Source organism: Temnothorax americanus, unplaced genomic scaffold (genome assembly GCF_048541705.1).
Source record: "Temnothorax americanus isolate GAGA-0224 unplaced genomic scaffold, ASM4854170v1 Scaffold78, whole genome shotgun sequence".
In the NCBI taxonomy this organism is placed as follows: Eukaryota; Metazoa; Arthropoda; class Insecta; order Hymenoptera; family Formicidae; genus Temnothorax; species Temnothorax americanus.
Window position 1 is genome coordinate 324,323 of NW_027509801.1, and position 16,140 is coordinate 340,462.

Sequence of the window (16,140 nt, forward strand, 5' to 3'; positions counted from 1 at the left end):
CACTTCCTTCAATCCTTCGTCGCACAATGCGCCGGCCGGGCAGGGACGATGCAGGGGGGAACGTAAAAGTGAGAGCGAGAGAGACAGCAGATAATGTGCATCTCTCTTCAAGAGCGAGAAAGACGACGCTCGACGACCAATCAGCGCCTCCGCGCGAAATTTCATCTCCGCTCGAGTTCGAGCTTCGAGCTCGAGTAATCGAATTGGAGGTTGGAGTAGTTGGAGACTCGGATCGGACAGAGATCGGACTCGGAGCTCGCGAGCGCTCGCAGGTATCCCCGATCCCCGTCCCCCGAACGTTGAAGGTTATGTCACTTGTGTAACATGGCGTCGAGCGAGAGTGGCGATTTTCAAAAGGTGTTGGAGTATCGGATTTACAAGTGCTCCAGTTATTCTTCCTGTTACATACCCGAGTGAGTGCCCCCGACGTCCGTAAGTCCATTCGTATCGTCGGAAAAACGGTCGGGGAACCCGTCGTCGACCGACCGCAATTTTCTAACCTAAAAACGAGAACGTTCCGTACGCGGAAGCCGCCTCGCGCGTACGACATGCGTGTCAAAATCGCGACAGCGAGGTTTGTTCGTTACCGTTCGTACACCCCGAACATCTTTTTTTTTTTTTCAGAAATATTATCGTCGATATACCATCGGATCAGTCCTCGCGTTGGTCCTCCGACATCGACAATCACCCTCAGGTACGTATCGCACATCGCCGCTCCTCTCGTCGCGTCACTTACCTCGCCGATTGTGCGTTTCAGTTTCTCATCCTCAAGCTTCAAAGTCCTTCCGTCGTCAAGTACATTACTTTTGGCAAATATGAGAAAACCCATGTGTGTAATATAAAGAAATTCAAGATATTCGGCGGATTGGAACCTGAGAATATGATGGAACTCCTCGAAAGGTTTGCCGACGATTGCTCTCTCTCTCTCTTTCCACGAGCCAGTTGCTTCGTTCTTTACCTAACCAGAGAACGTTTCATTCGTTTCAGCGGACTGAGGAACGATTCCATCCCAGAGACTTTCGATCTCAAGCATGTTTTGGGAAACGAAGGGAATTACTTTCCTATCCGATATATAAAGGTACTTCCGCTGCAGTCGTGGGGTCCCAGCTTCAACTTTTCTATATGGCACATCAAATTAACCGGTATCAATGACCCCAAGATCGTAAAGCCTTGTCTTGAGTGGTTCAATATGGTAAATGCGTCGTCGAGCACACGAGATATAAAGCACTCTGAAGTGAAACTAATGGATCTTTCGTATCGTAGTATCGGCAGAAGGAGATAATAAGACTGTGCGTGAAACACTTTCGACAAATGGAACAGCCCGAAATCGTCGAGACTCTGCAGAGGGTCACCGGAGTCCCATTGGAGGATCCGCGATTGTCGACTCTTTACGATCTTTTGGTTACCAAAGGCGATCACCTGCAGGCGGAACGTTTTATCAGCAACGCGCTCACGAGTAAGTCTGATGACGTAAATTCCCCTTTGTCTCGTTTCACAGCCATGACACTCTTATACATTGTTGAATCCGCTTTTTAGTGGGGCTCTTAAACGATTATATCAATGCTCAAACTTATAGAGCAATTTGGACGAAGTTGTCGTCTAGCGAGTCCAAACCTGGGATGCGGGGCGGTCATCAGATGGTCCTCGATCCCACGGCTGAGGTACTTTATCTCTTCGGTGGATGGGACGGTAATCAGGATCTCTCTGACCTATGGTCCTACGATATAGAAGCCGGCGAGTGGACGCTCATATGCAAGGATACTGAAGCGGTGGTCGGTAGTGTTTCTAATAAATGCGTTTTTAATCAATTTAATTTCAACGCTACGACGTGGCCCGACATATACCACAATAATACGCGACTTAACTCGTTATCTCTCCACTGCGTTGCGCTACGTATCTCGTCCCGACAGCGTGCAGTGTGTTTTGTTTATTCGATATTTCTTTTCTGTTGTGTGAAGATGTCGAGTAATATTTTGAGAAAACAGAATCATTAATGAGTTTCTTTATAAATAAAGCGGATTTTTTTTTAAGTACGCGCGTAAGATACAAAATATATAGTTATATATTACAAAAAAAATGTGAAGAGATTTTAAATAAACATAAAATAAATTCCGTACTTATGTGTCTCGACGATTTTATCGTGTCGCATCTTTGATAAATACGTTAATTTAATTAAAAATGTTTTGTCTATACGAATTGTCAGATCACGTATGCCTACTCCATTTTATTTTCACACCTATCGCGATCTGTAATTCCTAGGGAGGGCCGAGCGCACGTTCGTGCCACAAGATGTGCTTAGACCCGCAGAGACGGCAGCTCTTTACATTGGGCAGGTACTTAGACACGCAGTATCGTACTTGCGAGAATTTGAAGAGCGACTTTTACGTTTACGATATCGAGTCGAATAAGTGGACGCAGATCTCGGAGGACACGGGAACGATGGGTGGGCCACCGCTCGTATTTGACCATCAGATGTCAATGGACGTGGAGAAGCGAACTATCTACGTTTTTGGTGGACGAGTACTGACTCATCCGAGTAGGTGAGTTACGTGAAAAAAGAGAGAGAAAAGTAGCGATTTTGTGCGCCATCTTTCAATAATGTTACTTTTACGTACGATTTCGAAACTTTTTATACCTCCTTCACCTTTCTCTGACATCGTTCTTCCAATTTGCGCAGTGCCGACGAACATGGTTTAATACCGGAGCCGCATTTCTCAGGCCTATACTCTTATCACGTGCCGACTGGCACCTGGGTCAGACTTGCCTGTGATATCGCCGATAAACCGTATTCAAGAGACATGCCGATTTACAGATCCCGCGCTGGCCACTCCATGTTGTTTCACCCGGTTGGTATTTTCATGCTCGACTTTATTTCTTTAACACGAGAGAAATAATAATAAACAAATCGGCAAACGCGCGAAGAGGTATTTGAAAAGCGGGATCTTGTTGGATCTTTTAGCGGTCCAGAAAACTGTACATATTCGCTGGACAGAGAGGCAAGGAATATCTGAGCGATTTCTTCACTTACGAAGTCGATACGCAGCACGTGGAGTATATAAGCTACAACGAGTTTGGCACGACGAAGGATTCTAATCACGTTCCCGCGGCCGGATTCACGCAGAGAGCGACCATCGATCCTGAACTCAACGAGATTTACGTTCTATCGGTTTGTATCTCGCTTAGCGATCTTTAATTCGAAGCGTAATTGATATGAGAAATTTTTGTAATTATTATAGGAATCTTTTTACGATTATATGAATTATTTGTAAATGATTAATTCATTATGGCTTGATATAACAAAATATATATATATATATATATATATATATATATATAACAATATTTTTTTAGGGTTTGAGCAAGGACAAGGATAAGAGGGACGACAATGTGCAAAATTCCTTTTGGGTGTACAATATTCAGAACAGCAAATGGTCTTGTATATATCGTAACGAGAACGTCGGTGAAAAATACTGGAGTAAGATGCAAGATTACGAACCGTGCCCACGATTCGCGCATCAGCTTGTTTACGATCACACTAGAAAGGTACGTTGTGACAAATTATGACAAATCTTTATTTGACATTTAAATAAATTCAAATTTTAATTGTGCCTCTTTATTATTGTATTACGTAAAATGAGTCCGTTTGACGCTAGATTCAATAATATTTCGCAAACAATTTCCTCGTTAGGTTCATTTCCTGTTCGGCGGCAACCCAGGCAGATCTTGCCTTCCAAATTTGAGACTCGACGACTTTTGGCAACTAGAACTGCGCCGACCCACGGCCGAGCAGATTCTGAAAAAATGCAAACTGATTATTAGAAAGCACAAGTTCACAGAGCTCGCTCTGAGCAACAGTATAGAGGCCCTCGAATACCTGCAGACGAAGATCTTTGAGATTATCGATCACAGTGACACGCAACAAACGAAAGAGGTATATATCCGTATACATTTTTTCATTCATTTACTTTTATTCGCCAAATCGCAATGTCGCCTCGCTTGCTAATCGCTGGTTGCTTATCTTCGCAGTTCCAACTCTTGACGTCGATCCTATTCCGGAAACAGAATAATTTAGAGGACGCCTCCCATTCGAAAACGATTTTGAACGAACTGACGACTGGCGTGGCGACGCAGCCGTGCGTCAACGCGCGTGACGTACATAACTTGCGAACTGAACTTTACAACAAACTCGCAGAATTCTTCCCGGAATCGTTGACGCAGCCGCGGGCGAATCTGATCGATCTCCTACCGTTATAATGACGCAACGAGCGGGTCGTGAGATCTCGACGGCGGAATATTCTCTGTTTACGCTATATGGTTCTTTCGTTCGACAATAACTTTGTTGCAATTTGTAAAGTAATCTTAATTATTTTGTAGATTTACGACGAGCTTCGCCACGCTTGTGGTGTGATTTATTTTTTTCTATTTTCGATACCGTATTGGGAAAAAGAATTGGTTGCAGCGTATTTCGGGTTCAACGTTAGCAGAACCGTCTCTCGCAACCCTATTTATTTCATCTTTGTTATGATTTGTGTTTTACCGTTATAGTAAGAAACTTGATTGTTAGAGTTCTTTTTTTTATGAAACGCAAGTAGTTCTTCGAGACAAAGCACTCTACGTGTTATTTATACTTACCTACGCGACTTATTTGGAGATCGACCCCCTCGGAACTTTGTGATATCGATAGCTTTCTAACGGACTGGTTAGCTGATACGTAAGTAAACTAGAGAGATCGGTTTTATATATAATCTCTTCTATATTCTATAGCTTATGTGTTTAAAATGTGGCCATAAAGTTGTTGTTGTTATTATGTTTGCTGAAATAATATATTCGTCGAATGAACAGAAGACAAATAAGGCTGGATGATAGCGCGCTAAAAAAAAGCTCCTAGTAAAGCGTCGCGATTTAACGCTTGCAAGATGTTTCATGCAACTTGACGTCACCGCGATGTACGCTACTTTCTACCAAAAGTATGTAAGCCAAGAAATTATTATATAGCTTCGCCAAACACGACAAATTATAACTTTTAATCTGGAGTTTAGCGAAATACATGCGTAATTTTTTGGCTTCAAGAGACGTAATGACAAAGAAAAAGACAGAAAATATTATGGTCAATTTACATATAGAATTTCCTTCTTTAATTAATTGCAATCTTAAATTGTAACTAATTTAATCAGTTGTACTTAATTGAATTAATTATGATGTCGAATTATAATTAATTAAATGAGGAGATTTCGTTATTTAAATATTAAGTATTAGTTAAATACAGAAGTTTTATTGTACCGACCATAATGTTGCTTCCAACTGAACAAAACGGTTGCTTCCTTGCGTATTTCTCGCATTATCAAAGGAAACAGAAATGTTTCAGAAATAGTCAAATTGAATGAAATATCCCGTTCGTTGATCTATATTTTCTCTTGTATCATGATCTTAGATATAACAGCTCCGTATCTTTTGTTCATAATCTAAGAATACGTTCATTCACCGGAAATGCCTTTTAACGACAAGATATGAAATCTGAAAGTGTATTATTATGACGCGAGTTAATAATCGACTTCCCCAAAGGAGCTTTCAGCTCCCTTTTAAACAATCATCCACAGTAGAATACCCGTAGACGAGTAAATTTCAGAAATTAAGTTTTCGTTAGCATGTAAATATCCACGATGACAGTCATCTATTCCTGTGTCATAATTATTATCGGTGCGCTGCGCTTACTTCATCGTTTGTTGACCGAAATGCATCTTGTACATATGTAATCAGCCTCTCGCGAGTTTAAAATGTTACCGAAGAGAGAGAGAGAGAGAGAGAGAGAGAGAGAGAGAGAGAGAGAGAGAGGCACACGCGAGAATGATGCAATTATATGTATAGTGTGAAACATAGAAAAGCAAAAACTAAATAGCTACTAAGAATATCCAGCCGCTCATTATCTTTGTACATATACAATTAGACGATGTAAGAAACGTCGAGACGATTTTTATAATGTGATTCCAGTTAAGTAAGTTAGATAACGGAATTGTAAAAAAGGGGAAAAATGAATGAAGAGTATACATAGAGAAAAAAAGAGATATATAAAGAGTAGAGAAAATGTATACAGGCACACAGAACGAGACGACGCCGCCATTCCTCTAAATATACCTATATACGAGATATATTAGACGTCTCGAAGCTGGAAGAACAGGTACATACATCCTTCTTCGAGTTTCGGGACGTGAGCGAAACGTCGATATACATGCATCCGAAGTTCTAGTCAGATAATAAATGTTTACAAAGTACACAGTGCAGAGAGAAAAGGACTACGAGTTTGGAATTTATTTACACGCGTAAATTCGGTTGAAGAATGACAAATTTATTACATTTTTTTTCTTTCTTTCCTGTCACCGGGACGCATTCTCCTTCCAGGATTATATCGTACAGATATAATATTGTATCTCTTTATATTTTATAATATAATAATGTACAAATGGAATATACAGTGCACGAGAAAAAACAACGGACAAATGCACATTAATATCATTACGTTAACAACAAATTTCGAACTATAAAGAACTGAAAGAGACCAATAATTGATCGATAACGTTGCAAAAGGTAGAAATGTAAAGTTTCAGTCTCTATCATTAATATATACATACATATATATATATATATATATATATATATATATATATATATATATGAGCAATATATAAATTATAATATGCTCTTATTGTAAGGAAGCTTTTTACATTGGATTTGCAGTTCCATCATCTCCTTGTTCCATCCATTTTTTTTTACCAAAATATACATGCACTCATCACGTGCTCTAGGAGCTTTGTTTGGTACTAAAATCACGTTAGCTTTGGTGAGACTTAAATATCTCTGACGAGTTCCTGTATAACGCCTGTATTCAAAAGCCTAAATTTTCAAAAGCACCATCGATAAAGTCTTAGCGAAATACATATCTGGAAGATACACATATATATATATATATATATATATATATATATATATATATATAGAAGTAATAATATTAAAAATATAATAACTATGGAGAAAGAAGTCGGCTGTTGCTCGTAATGAAATTACGAGCTGTCAAAATGCATATGATATTCAGTAAAAAAAAAGGGAAAAAAAAGAAGAATTACGTAATTAAATTCGTCAAGATTATTTTAGAGTCTGGTAGACCGTCGAGAACGTAATGAGGGGAATTCGCCATGGACGCGAGATCGGCCTCGAACAACGTCAACTGAAGCTCCTTTCGCGCTTTCTGTACGATGTAAACCATCAGCGAGACTCCTACTAATATCTATAACAGTGAGAAAAATTATTCGGTTATTCACTTCTTCCCGCAAAGACTTTGAAGAGGTGTATGACGCACCTGGAAGCAAAATACTATATAGCCGGTCGCCGCAGTGGATTTATCTTCCAGCACATCCTGCATCGATCTCAGACTGCTGCCCAGGTAAACGTTGACCAATTGGGCGGGCAGCAAACCTATCGCGCTGGCTACGTGGTAATGAAAACCACCTATGTGACTGACCTAATCGTACACACGTATAAATGTACACAACATTGTCGCGAGCCGCGCGCGGGAGTTATACGCCACGTATACGGCGAACGTGTATCGCCGAGGTACATACGTACTGCAAAAATAGTGTTCTGAAGGCCAAAAGGGATCGGGGTGAGCCGCGCGAACAGCACAATCTTGAAGGCCTGGGGCCCAGATATCACGCGGAGTATCGCCCTCGCCGTGTCACTTTGCAAGAGGGCACCTATGGGTAGCCTGGTGGACAGCAGGCCCAGAGTAACGTGAGCAATAGCGATGCCGAGATTGGCGGAGAGTACGACGATAGCCATGCCGCGCACCACGCCAAACAGGTAGCCACTGGCGACGATGAGGAACAGGTAGCCGATCACGATCGGGAACGACACCACTGTGAACAAGCCTATGAAGATCACGGCGATGATCCAGGCGTTCTGATGCTCGATCCAGTACAGGAGCAGCTTTATGTAGTCTCTGCAGATGAAGACGATGGTGCCCAGGAAGGCCAGGGTCGCGATCGTGATGGCGACGTAGCATATAGAGTTTGAGCTGATGCAACCGAAGGGTATCGTCGAATTCTTGGAAGAGCGCATCCCAGTCTCAACATCGTCTATGTCAACGAGCTGGTCCATGTTTGAGTGACCCGTCTAACGTGGTCTAACGACTCTAACGTTCTTCAAAGTTTATCGGTGAGCAACCAGCCCTTGACGGTAGCGTGCTCTTGAAAGTAAATAAGAATTTGGAAAAAAAAAAAGGTTAAGGATCGCACAATAGACGAGTCATTTCTAGTAGATGTTATCAGAGTCGAAGATTAATTTTACCTTGTGTAACATCGGTCGAAGGAGGTGAATCGCTTTACACTTCGACCCATAATGCGAAGTGCGCATAAGTCCGTTTGGGAAGAACGCGGGACGTAAAATTCCGGTTGTTAAACATATCATTCGGCAACGTGTCAACCGCAAACCGCACTATATAATCTATTAAAAGACGTAAAACGAAAATTGCGGAAACCCAGCGAGAAATATAAATGCAAACGTAACGATTTAACTATCGGCTTAACTGCGCATAAAGTTGTCATTAATCATTTCGCTGTGAATAAAAAGTGTAATCTCGACCTTTCAATTAATTAATTCGATCGCATGTAAACAATTATTCGAAAGCGTGGCAAGTGGCAAATGATCGTCAACCACGAGAATCGCACAAGATGGGAATGTCTCCATTGATGAGTGCATTGCGAACGAGGTGCGATAATAAGCCAGTAGATCGCGCACAAACAAACACAAATTCGCGAAGTTGATTCGGAGGCAACTTCACGGAGTTGCGGTGCGGCACGTTGTTTCATTCAAGAAGAATCAAGGACCACTTCGGAGTTCGGAGCAATTTCGCGACGCAGAACACTCAATGTCCAATAGAAAGAGTCGCTTTCTGGGAACGAAAATATCGGTAGCTGAACTTCCTAGGACACACGTTTCTGCCTGCTGCCCCATAGGCTTGTCAGTAAAATTGTTTATTCAGGCATGGGGCCGCGACTAGCGGTATACTTCAGAGCGATCTGTCATGTAAACAAAATAACAAAGAACGTTTTTTATAGGAGGAAAGGATGCCTGTACGCTGCGCCGCTATTGCATGTGGAAATACCATGGATACTAAGAGAAAGCCCGTGGCGCAAATTGAATTAGAGAAAGTAATGAAAATAACGTTTCATGTGTGAGTATAAGGTTAATGCATTAATGTAACTTGAAAAATAAAGTAATCTTTTTCCAATTCTCGTAATTTTTATAAATTACATTTAAAAAAAAATATTCTTGCTCTACAATTGAATGGAAACACGAACAAGAGTAACGTCACGTATGTTTTTTCATATGATATACCGCCACTTTGCAGATTTCCTTCCGATCCTGTCAGAAGAGCAGAATGGATAAGGATATTGAGACTCGAGAACAAAAATATTAACGGTAGAAGTCGTCTGTGTTCTCTTCACTTCAAGGAAGAACATATAGATCGTACGTCTTTGGTGTACGTCAGATTGAGAGAAAATGCTGTTCCACATGTAAGTGTTGGGGAAAAAAAAAAAAACAATACCGTAAGAACTAAAAAGAAATGAGAATTTTAATCAATATACATAATTACAGATATTTGAGGATCTGTATGACAAAATGGATACAGTCGAAACAGGTGAAACAAAATAAAAATGTTTTGATAATCGATTAAAAATATTGTACCATCGTCAAAAGCATTTCTTTTATCAATTTTTTCTAACTTAGATTTGACCTGTTTTTTTTTCTTTTTTATTGATATATTAGTTTCAGATTTTTTTAGATAGATCTTTGTCTAATAAAATTACGTTGATTTATTTCAGCGTCAGCACTACCCAAGTTTTTAAACACTCAAGTGAAGACGGAAAGTAACCTCGACCAACATTCTGCCGTTCGTAAGTTTCGCAAATTACATACTTTTGGTTGATAATGTTAGGACAGATTTATGTGCATAGAAGATTAAGGAATAAATTCCATTGCAGTTTCAAAATGTGACAAAGGAACAAACACTTCGCTTTCCTTATTGCAGAAAGCAACTCAAGACAGGGGAACGAGAATCTCGCCTGAAAGAATATGGAATATGAACGCTTCGAATATGGAAACAATTAGGAAGACGAGCAGTTTTCAGATTAAAGCAGCAAATTTGCCGAAAAGACAAGAAAATTGCGATTATGAAAATCGTTTTGGGTAAATTTGATATAGAATATTTAATTATATATAATGATCAATATACAAAACTTCTGAATGTATATATCTTCGAGTGCCTCGATATAAGAAACATGTACCTATATATTAGAGAAGTTGCGTGTATATAGCGAAAAGGTGGTAATCTTAGACATTGAAAACATTTTATTCAGTCAGTAAGAAGCATTCTACATGATGATAATAATAATCATAGTATAATCCGTGATAATAATAATAATTAATAATAATAATTCATTCGTAATAACCACAATTTTTAAATGTACAAGGTAAACTTTCTCTCTGTCTCACCCTTTATTTCTCTCTCGCTCTCCGTTCTCACGGTCTCTCTCGCTCGCACGTTGAGAATTGTCATTTATATAGTGTACATAAAATTACAGAAAAATTCACCAATATACAAATCAAACGTCGTTACTCTTCAAAGACTATGAATGTAGTCAATAAATCATCCCTATCATCATTCCGTCTCTGCTGCAAAGATACTTCTTGATACTTTTCTTTCTTTCCTTTTTCTTTTTTTCTTTTTTTTTCGGTTCGGCATTCGGCAGCGTTGTTGGATTTGAAGGACTACTCTTTTAAAAGTCCGCAGCGGCAACGCTCTCGCAATATATCTTCCTAATATATATTTGTACATTTGTAGGTCCTTTCCTCATAACCCTGGGAAACACGGGATCCAACGGGAATGTCGAGTTAAATGCTCGAGTTAACGACCAATTAAACATCAAATTCTAATTCAATCGTTATCCCGTGCCGAATAGGTCTGGGATGGATTGAAACATTTTAAACGTCAACTGGATTTCTTTCTTACAAGTCGTTCGAATCATCGGAAAATGAAAAACGGAATGGAGATCCGCTCTAGATCTACAATTCTTTTTTAAATGAATTTTCGATCGTCGCAGGATCGCAGTCTCCAAGGAAGTCCTATGATTTACTGTAAAATTACACACCCGCGTCTCCCAGGGTTAATATAGGATTGGCGAGAGTGTTCTAAGGCGAATAAATCCTTCAACAAAGTTCGGTGGAAATACGTTCCGTAAAAAAACGTCGGCGTAAAGAATCCAAGTTCGTAAGAACAACGGAGCGAGCGCGACCGCTACGGAGTTTTTCTCTTTTTTTTTCCCGTATTACTGTAAATCCATATTACTATTGATTTGAGGTAGTGTATTCAATGTAATCCTATTACCTTGCTGCTATATGTTGCGTGTGTGGATATGTTGTGTGTCGTATGAATACTCCTTCGCGCACCTATCACACTTGCGACCGCAAGCCCGAAGAAACCGCGTGTCGTTTTAATCTATACGTATAAAAAAGTCCAGTGTATCGCAGGATACGCTATTTCGTGAGCGCGTACGAATGCCAAGTGTTTCGAGGCCTATTGCAAAATATCGTTATCGGCATATCGTACCGGCGGTAATCGAAATCTGACTGGGCGATTATGAAAGTGCGTTGATCGACGCATACATGTGTGTTCTTTTTCCGGGCTCGCAGCTCGCGCTGGTCATAGGTGTGCTTCACAAAATTATCGTCTATATGCAATGGAGTATGAGGAAGCCGAACGTCGGACAAATTCCATTTCAAAAAATTCCCGATTTTCTTTTCTTTTTTTTTCTCTGTCTTTCTCTTTTGCGCGCGCGCGCGCGCGCGCTCGGGAAATCAATCCCGTATTAATAACGCGCGCGCGCGTGTCTCTTCAAAAGCGTTGGACGTTCCGCGAAAAATCCGTCCGCAATTCGGCGTTTTTCAATTTCATTTTTTTTTTTTTTTTTTTAAATACCAAATACGACAAGGCTGCTGACATTAGGCTTGCTAGCACTTTGTAAATAATGCCCAGCGATTGTGCTATTTTGTTTAAGTTTCTCTTTAACTATTATTTCATGAATAATCATTATCACATTTTTTCTTTTTTTTTCTCCTTTAATTAATCGTCTTCACAGATCGTCGAGGAGAGGGGGAGGCGTGTAACACATCCGTCGGCGCCGCGCCAAGTTGGCTCAATCTATGAACACTTCTGTAAAAAATATAATATCTATGGATGGTTGAGCCCTTGGCCAGCATACGCAGCGAACCGAGTTAAGTTGCCTCTCGCGAGGGCAAACAGGATGGGTGGCATCGTCACTTCTGCAGGGAATGAGCAATGTGGCTATATAACGCATATATCTAACGTACGTATTCTCTGCATAGAACAATTACGTGTCGCTCAACTTGGCTACTTTAAAGGAACATTTCCACCCGGGGAACGCCGCGACGAAGCGAGGCGCCCCGCGTCTAACAACGTTAAGAAAAAAAAATGCAACCTATTTGAGGGGAAGAAAACCACAATCGACAATGCGATTCTCAGCCCCCCTCCCGCGCGCACACACGATTCGATTGTGTATGTATATATATATATCCTATTTATCAGGCTTGCAGAAGTGATTTTCGCCCGGAGTCTTCGTTCGCGTTCGTTTGTTCCTTCGTTCGTTCACTTTCTATCCGTTAGTGTGCGATATGACAGGCTCCCCCTCTCTCTCCCTCTGAGAAATCAAACAAACGATCGATCGAAATGAAATCTGAGAACATGACGACAATTTTGAATTTTGACACGCTCGTGTTATCCTTATATTACCATCAATATAAGTTTAACGACTTAAAACCAACGCAAAAACAACAGATATACAATGCACAAGCACATTGTAATAATAAAAGACAAATGAGACTTAACGTAAAAACATGACTCACATTCAAAATGTTTGTAATAGCCTCAACAGTTTCACCAGGGGAAAAACACAAACGAAACATACATATAATATAGTAAAACTAGTAACTACTTCACTACTCTAAGACAGCGAGAAAATCCTAAGACACGCGATATCGACGAAATATCGCGTTTTTTGCTTCTTTTCCTCTTTTTTCGCTTGTTTTTTTTTTGTTTCCAAAATGTTTTCCGAAAAGCTCGCTTTCAAAGATTGCGCCGAGCGCGTGCAGTTTCCTAAAGAACTTTTTTCTCCTCTATTGTTTCTTTCTCTTTGTTTTTTAAATCTTGAGTTTTATGACCCGCGCGCGTTTTCGCTACGCGAATGTCTTGTGATTTTTACGCTTTTCGTCAACAATTAATTCAATATCGTCTCTCCTGCTACGTTTACCGATTTATCCTCCTCCCTTCGTTCATTTCTATATAGCCGGAGAATATTTCAAAATAAAGCAGAGGAATGTTCTGCTTTCAACTTTTACGCGTACGTCACAATTTTCAATCCTGGAGCCGTTAAGTCCGCGCGCTACTCGATCCAACATTACGATACAATATTACGCTATTACGACACATAATTTCCATTTAAGCTCGTATGTGCCATCGTTACCCCGACGTTGTTTCTCACCGCGTTCGCACTCACCGTGGAATACCGGTTTTTCTTTTTCTCGATGGATCTCGTCTCTCAACTCCACAGATCAAAATTGATCTCTCGGACAACAGTTAAAGATTAAAATCATTATTAACTAGAATTATCAATTACACGACCATTAGTATGTCTTATACAGTAATAAATTACCATCGTGCTATTTTTACCTCCACCGTCGACGCACGTTGTCATTTTTTTTTTAATTTTTTTTTTTATTACTAGATGTTACGACGTTATCCTTAGCTTAACTTAATAACGATTATTAGTGGCATCTGCTTTTGTTTCGAAGAAGTCGAGTAAATTTATTTTTCTTTTTTTTCCTTTACTTTTTACCTTAATCGTTAACGCCGTAACGAAACCCGGGGTCTCGTCCAAAGTCCCAGAGTCGTCTCTTCATCGTGCTCTTAATGATGCCGTTTTTTCTTGAAACCTGCAAACGTAAATTTTCGATTTTAGCACCCCGTCTCGCCGAGAGTGCGCATTCGCGTAGAGCTATTACGGGGGAAGGTCTTCTCACTCTTTTTAGCTTTGCCCTTCCTCTGAGCTTTTCTCTTCTTAGCGGTCTTGGTGGACGACTCCCCGAAAGTGGTGATCTCGTCGCCGAGAGTGCCCAGAGTCGTCATCTGGCGACGTCTATGCTTCTCCCGCTTGGCGACGGGCAAACGCGTCATGTAATTCTCCTCGTACTCGGTCTTCCGCTTGTCCTCGCGCACCAGGATCGCTCGCTTCTCGCCCAGACCTTGGCTGTCCTCCACAGGCGCGTCCAGATACTCCTCCTTCAGTTCCCGCAGCACCGTATTTGACACGACGCGTCTGCGAGCTCTCTCGCCGGCCTTGCGAATCTTCTCCGCCATTGTTTCGTCGCCATCTGTGGACAAATTACGACAACTCGCGATTAGCGAGCAAACGAGAGAAAGAGAGAAAAAATAATTCAAGCGTACGCGTATAAAAATTGTCGACAAATTATGTAAAAAAGTTATGAAAATTTTGTCAAAATCAGCAACCGACCGTAATGCACCGCGGCGAGTTTCGGCGGCACGTAAACGTTAGATTTCCTGGACTGCTGCGTCGTCGACTCGACGCCATCCGCGTCCTCCTCCCGATCGCCGTCCGAGTCCTCGCTGTCGAACTTGGCGACCAACGCGTCGGGATTCGCCCTGAAGTTGCTGGGATCGTCGCTGTTGACGGTGCCGGTCACCGCCGTCTTGACGAGCTTGTCTATTTGGTACTTAAGCTTGTGGTCTATCGGTCGGATTTTCTCTAGGACAGTCCTGATTTCGATCAGACGGTCGATCGACGGGTCGCCCTCGATACGCTCGCCGGAGCACTTTCTCAGGACGACGTAGGTCAGGTTGATGAGATACGAGAGCAGCATGTGGTACTTCATCTCTAGGAAGCTGAGGCCCTTGTCCGTGGAGATCTCGCCGTTCTTCACGCGCACCAGCATGTTGTCCACGAGCTGGTTCACCTGGAGGACGTTGGCGTTCATCTCCCCCAGCAGGCGGAACGCCTGCGGCAGGTCCCTCTGCTCCATCTCGTCGATAGCCTGCGAAGAGGAGACGAATCGTTAAAAAAAGACCAGTGAAAAAATCACAACGACGATAGTCCCCTCCGAGGCTCCGAGCTCCGAGTCTTACGATCATCGTCGGGTCCGTCGGGGTGCGGGAGCGCGGGGCAATCGGAGCGCGTCGCGTCGCGTCGCGTTTATTTACGTCGCACTGTCGCAGGTCGTTTCCCGCGCGCATAGGCGCATAGGTTAAGCGGAGGCGAAACCGCCGGGACGTTCTCCTCGCGTAACGCCCACGCGAGCGGCGGCGGCGGCGGCGGCGGCGGCGGCCCCGTGTGGGCGAGTGCGGCGGGTATCGCGTACGTCCCGGTGACCGCGGCGTTTCATTCAGAAAAACGGTCGGCGCGGCGAATCCCGTGCGTGGAAACGCGCTCGGCGGCCGATTTCGACGGTAATTACGGCGAGAAACTCGCCCCGGGCCGCTGCGGTGCCCCGGGAAAAATGTCCGCCCGGGACCGAAGGCACGGGGAAAAAAGCGCAATAATCTGCTGCCATCTTTCCTATTTACTAATGGATGACAGCGGAGGGAAAGAAAAAAAAAACGATCAAAAATTCCCGACGGCGACACGGGCAGAAAAACGCGGCGGATACCGCGCGGCGCGGCCGAATTACGCGGCGATAACGCGCGGACGGCACGCCACTCACCTGCACCATGCTTCCGCGTGAAAAATCAGCCGGACAGACGCATATCCAAACAACGTAACTCGTAATTAAACGAGTCCCCACGTGGGACGATATTTTCCTTTTCGGGGGGGTATATTTTTTCGCTCGGAAAAGTCTGGTCAGCCGAGCGACCGTCGCGCGAGTCCCTAGGGTCCGCGTGCCGACGCGGACCGCTCCGCCACCGCGCGCGATCGGCGTCGCGCGATTTTTCCGGCTCCGCGAGACGACGGACGCCCGGACGTTCGGTCGGCCGCGGGCCGAGAGAATAATCGCGTTTCGTCC

The 16,140-nt window shown here is 42.5% G+C and overlaps 4 protein-coding genes across 7 annotated transcripts; 2 read left to right on the forward strand and 2 right to left on the reverse strand.

Annotated features, from left to right (window-relative positions):
* Positions 1-146: 146 nt before the first annotated feature.
* Positions 147-6,467, forward strand: Muskelin (muskelin 1). Its single transcript, XM_077423379.1, has 12 exons — positions 147-413; positions 625-694; positions 758-900; positions 988-1,192; positions 1,264-1,456; positions 1,537-1,772; positions 2,260-2,540; positions 2,678-2,846; positions 2,960-3,166; positions 3,352-3,543; positions 3,689-3,931; positions 4,027-6,467. The coding sequence occupies exons 1-12, from the start codon at positions 325-327 to the stop codon at positions 4,252-4,254; spliced, it is 2,256 nt and encodes a 751-aa protein (XP_077279505.1). The 5' UTR covers positions 147-324; the 3' UTR covers positions 4,255-6,467.
* On the reverse strand, positions 6,292-8,751 carry LOC143906978 (transmembrane protein 64). Its single transcript, XM_077423409.1, has 5 exons — positions 8,632-8,751; positions 8,338-8,493; positions 7,618-8,236; positions 7,352-7,513; positions 6,292-7,279 (listed from the first exon to the last, which is right to left on the reverse strand). Exons 3-5 carry the CDS (start codon positions 8,146-8,148, stop codon positions 7,115-7,117), a joined length of 858 nt encoding a protein of 285 aa, XP_077279535.1. The 5' UTR covers positions 8,149-8,236; positions 8,338-8,493; positions 8,632-8,751; the 3' UTR covers positions 6,292-7,114.
* Positions 8,752-8,861: 110 nt separating this feature from the next.
* LOC143906986 (THAP domain-containing protein 2-like) lies at positions 8,862-12,257 on the forward strand. Of its 3 annotated transcripts, none has more exons than XR_013259693.1 (7): positions 8,862-9,051; positions 9,108-9,223; positions 9,401-9,566; positions 9,649-9,691; positions 9,876-9,947; positions 10,082-10,239; positions 12,189-12,257. XR_013259693.1 is itself a non-coding variant. In XM_077423426.1 (7 exons), exons 1-7 carry the CDS (start codon positions 9,034-9,036, stop codon positions 12,214-12,216), a joined length of 648 nt encoding a protein of 215 aa, XP_077279552.1. In that variant the 5' UTR covers positions 8,862-9,033; the 3' UTR covers positions 12,217-12,257. The 3 variants fall into 3 exon arrangements, 2 of the variants coding, with proteins under 2 accessions (XP_077279552.1, XP_077279553.1); XM_077423426.1 differs by having other exon boundaries at positions 10,035-10,239; XM_077423427.1 differs by lacking the exon at positions 12,189-12,257 and having other exon boundaries at positions 10,082-10,301.
* LOC143906976 (neuroguidin) lies at positions 10,384-16,126 on the reverse strand. 2 transcript variants are annotated; one of them, XM_077423407.1, is made up of 4 exons: positions 15,841-16,126; positions 14,637-15,174; positions 14,146-14,496; positions 10,384-14,058 (listed from the first exon to the last, which is right to left on the reverse strand). In XM_077423407.1, the coding sequence occupies exons 1-4, from the start codon at positions 15,847-15,849 to the stop codon at positions 14,033-14,035; spliced, it is 924 nt and encodes a 307-aa protein (XP_077279533.1). In that variant the 5' UTR covers positions 15,850-16,126; the 3' UTR covers positions 10,384-14,032. The 2 variants fall into 2 exon arrangements, with proteins under 2 accessions (XP_077279533.1, XP_077279532.1); XM_077423406.1 differs by lacking the exon at positions 15,841-16,126 and adding an exon at positions 15,266-15,693.
* Positions 16,127-16,140: the final 14 nt, after the last annotated feature.

Coding starts and splice junctions, on each gene's coding strand:
- Muskelin (XM_077423379.1), top strand. CDS start 325: ATGGCGTCGAGCGAGAGTGGCGATTTTCAAAAGGTGTTGGAGTATCGG. Junction 414..624: donor TCTTCCTGTTACATACCCGA/GTGAGTGCCCCC, acceptor TTTTTTTTTCAG/AAATATTATCGTCGATATAC. Junction 2,541..2,677: donor GTACTGACTCATCCGAGTAG/GTGAGTTACGTG, acceptor CAATTTGCGCAG/TGCCGACGAACATGGTTTAA.
- LOC143906978 (XM_077423409.1), bottom strand. CDS start 8,148: ATGGACCAGCTCGTTGACATAGACGATGTTGAGACTGGGATGCGCTCT. Junction 7,514..7,617: donor TTCAGAACACTATTTTTGCA/GTACGTATGTAC, acceptor GTGTACGATTAG/GTCAGTCACATAGGTGGTTT. Junction 7,280..7,351: donor ATATAGTATTTTGCTTCCAG/GTGCGTCATACA, acceptor TCACTGTTATAG/ATATTAGTAGGAGTCTCGCT.
- LOC143906986 (XM_077423426.1), top strand. Junction 9,224..9,400: donor ATGAAAATAACGTTTCATGT/GTGAGTATAAGG, acceptor GCCACTTTGCAG/ATTTCCTTCCGATCCTGTCA. Junction 9,948..10,034: donor CGACCAACATTCTGCCGTTC/GTAAGTTTCGCA, acceptor ATTCCATTGCAG/TTTCAAAATGTGACAAAGGA.
- LOC143906976 (XM_077423406.1), bottom strand. CDS start 15,373: ATGCGCGCGGGAAACGACCTGCGACAGTGCGACGTAAATAAACGCGAC. Junction 14,497..14,636: donor ACTCGCCGCGGTGCATTACG/GTCGGTTGCTGA, acceptor ATTTGTCCACAG/ATGGCGACGAAACAATGGCG. Junction 14,059..14,145: donor GAAGGGCAAAGCTAAAAAGA/GTGAGAAGACCT, acceptor TTACGTTTGCAG/GTTTCAAGAAAAAACGGCAT.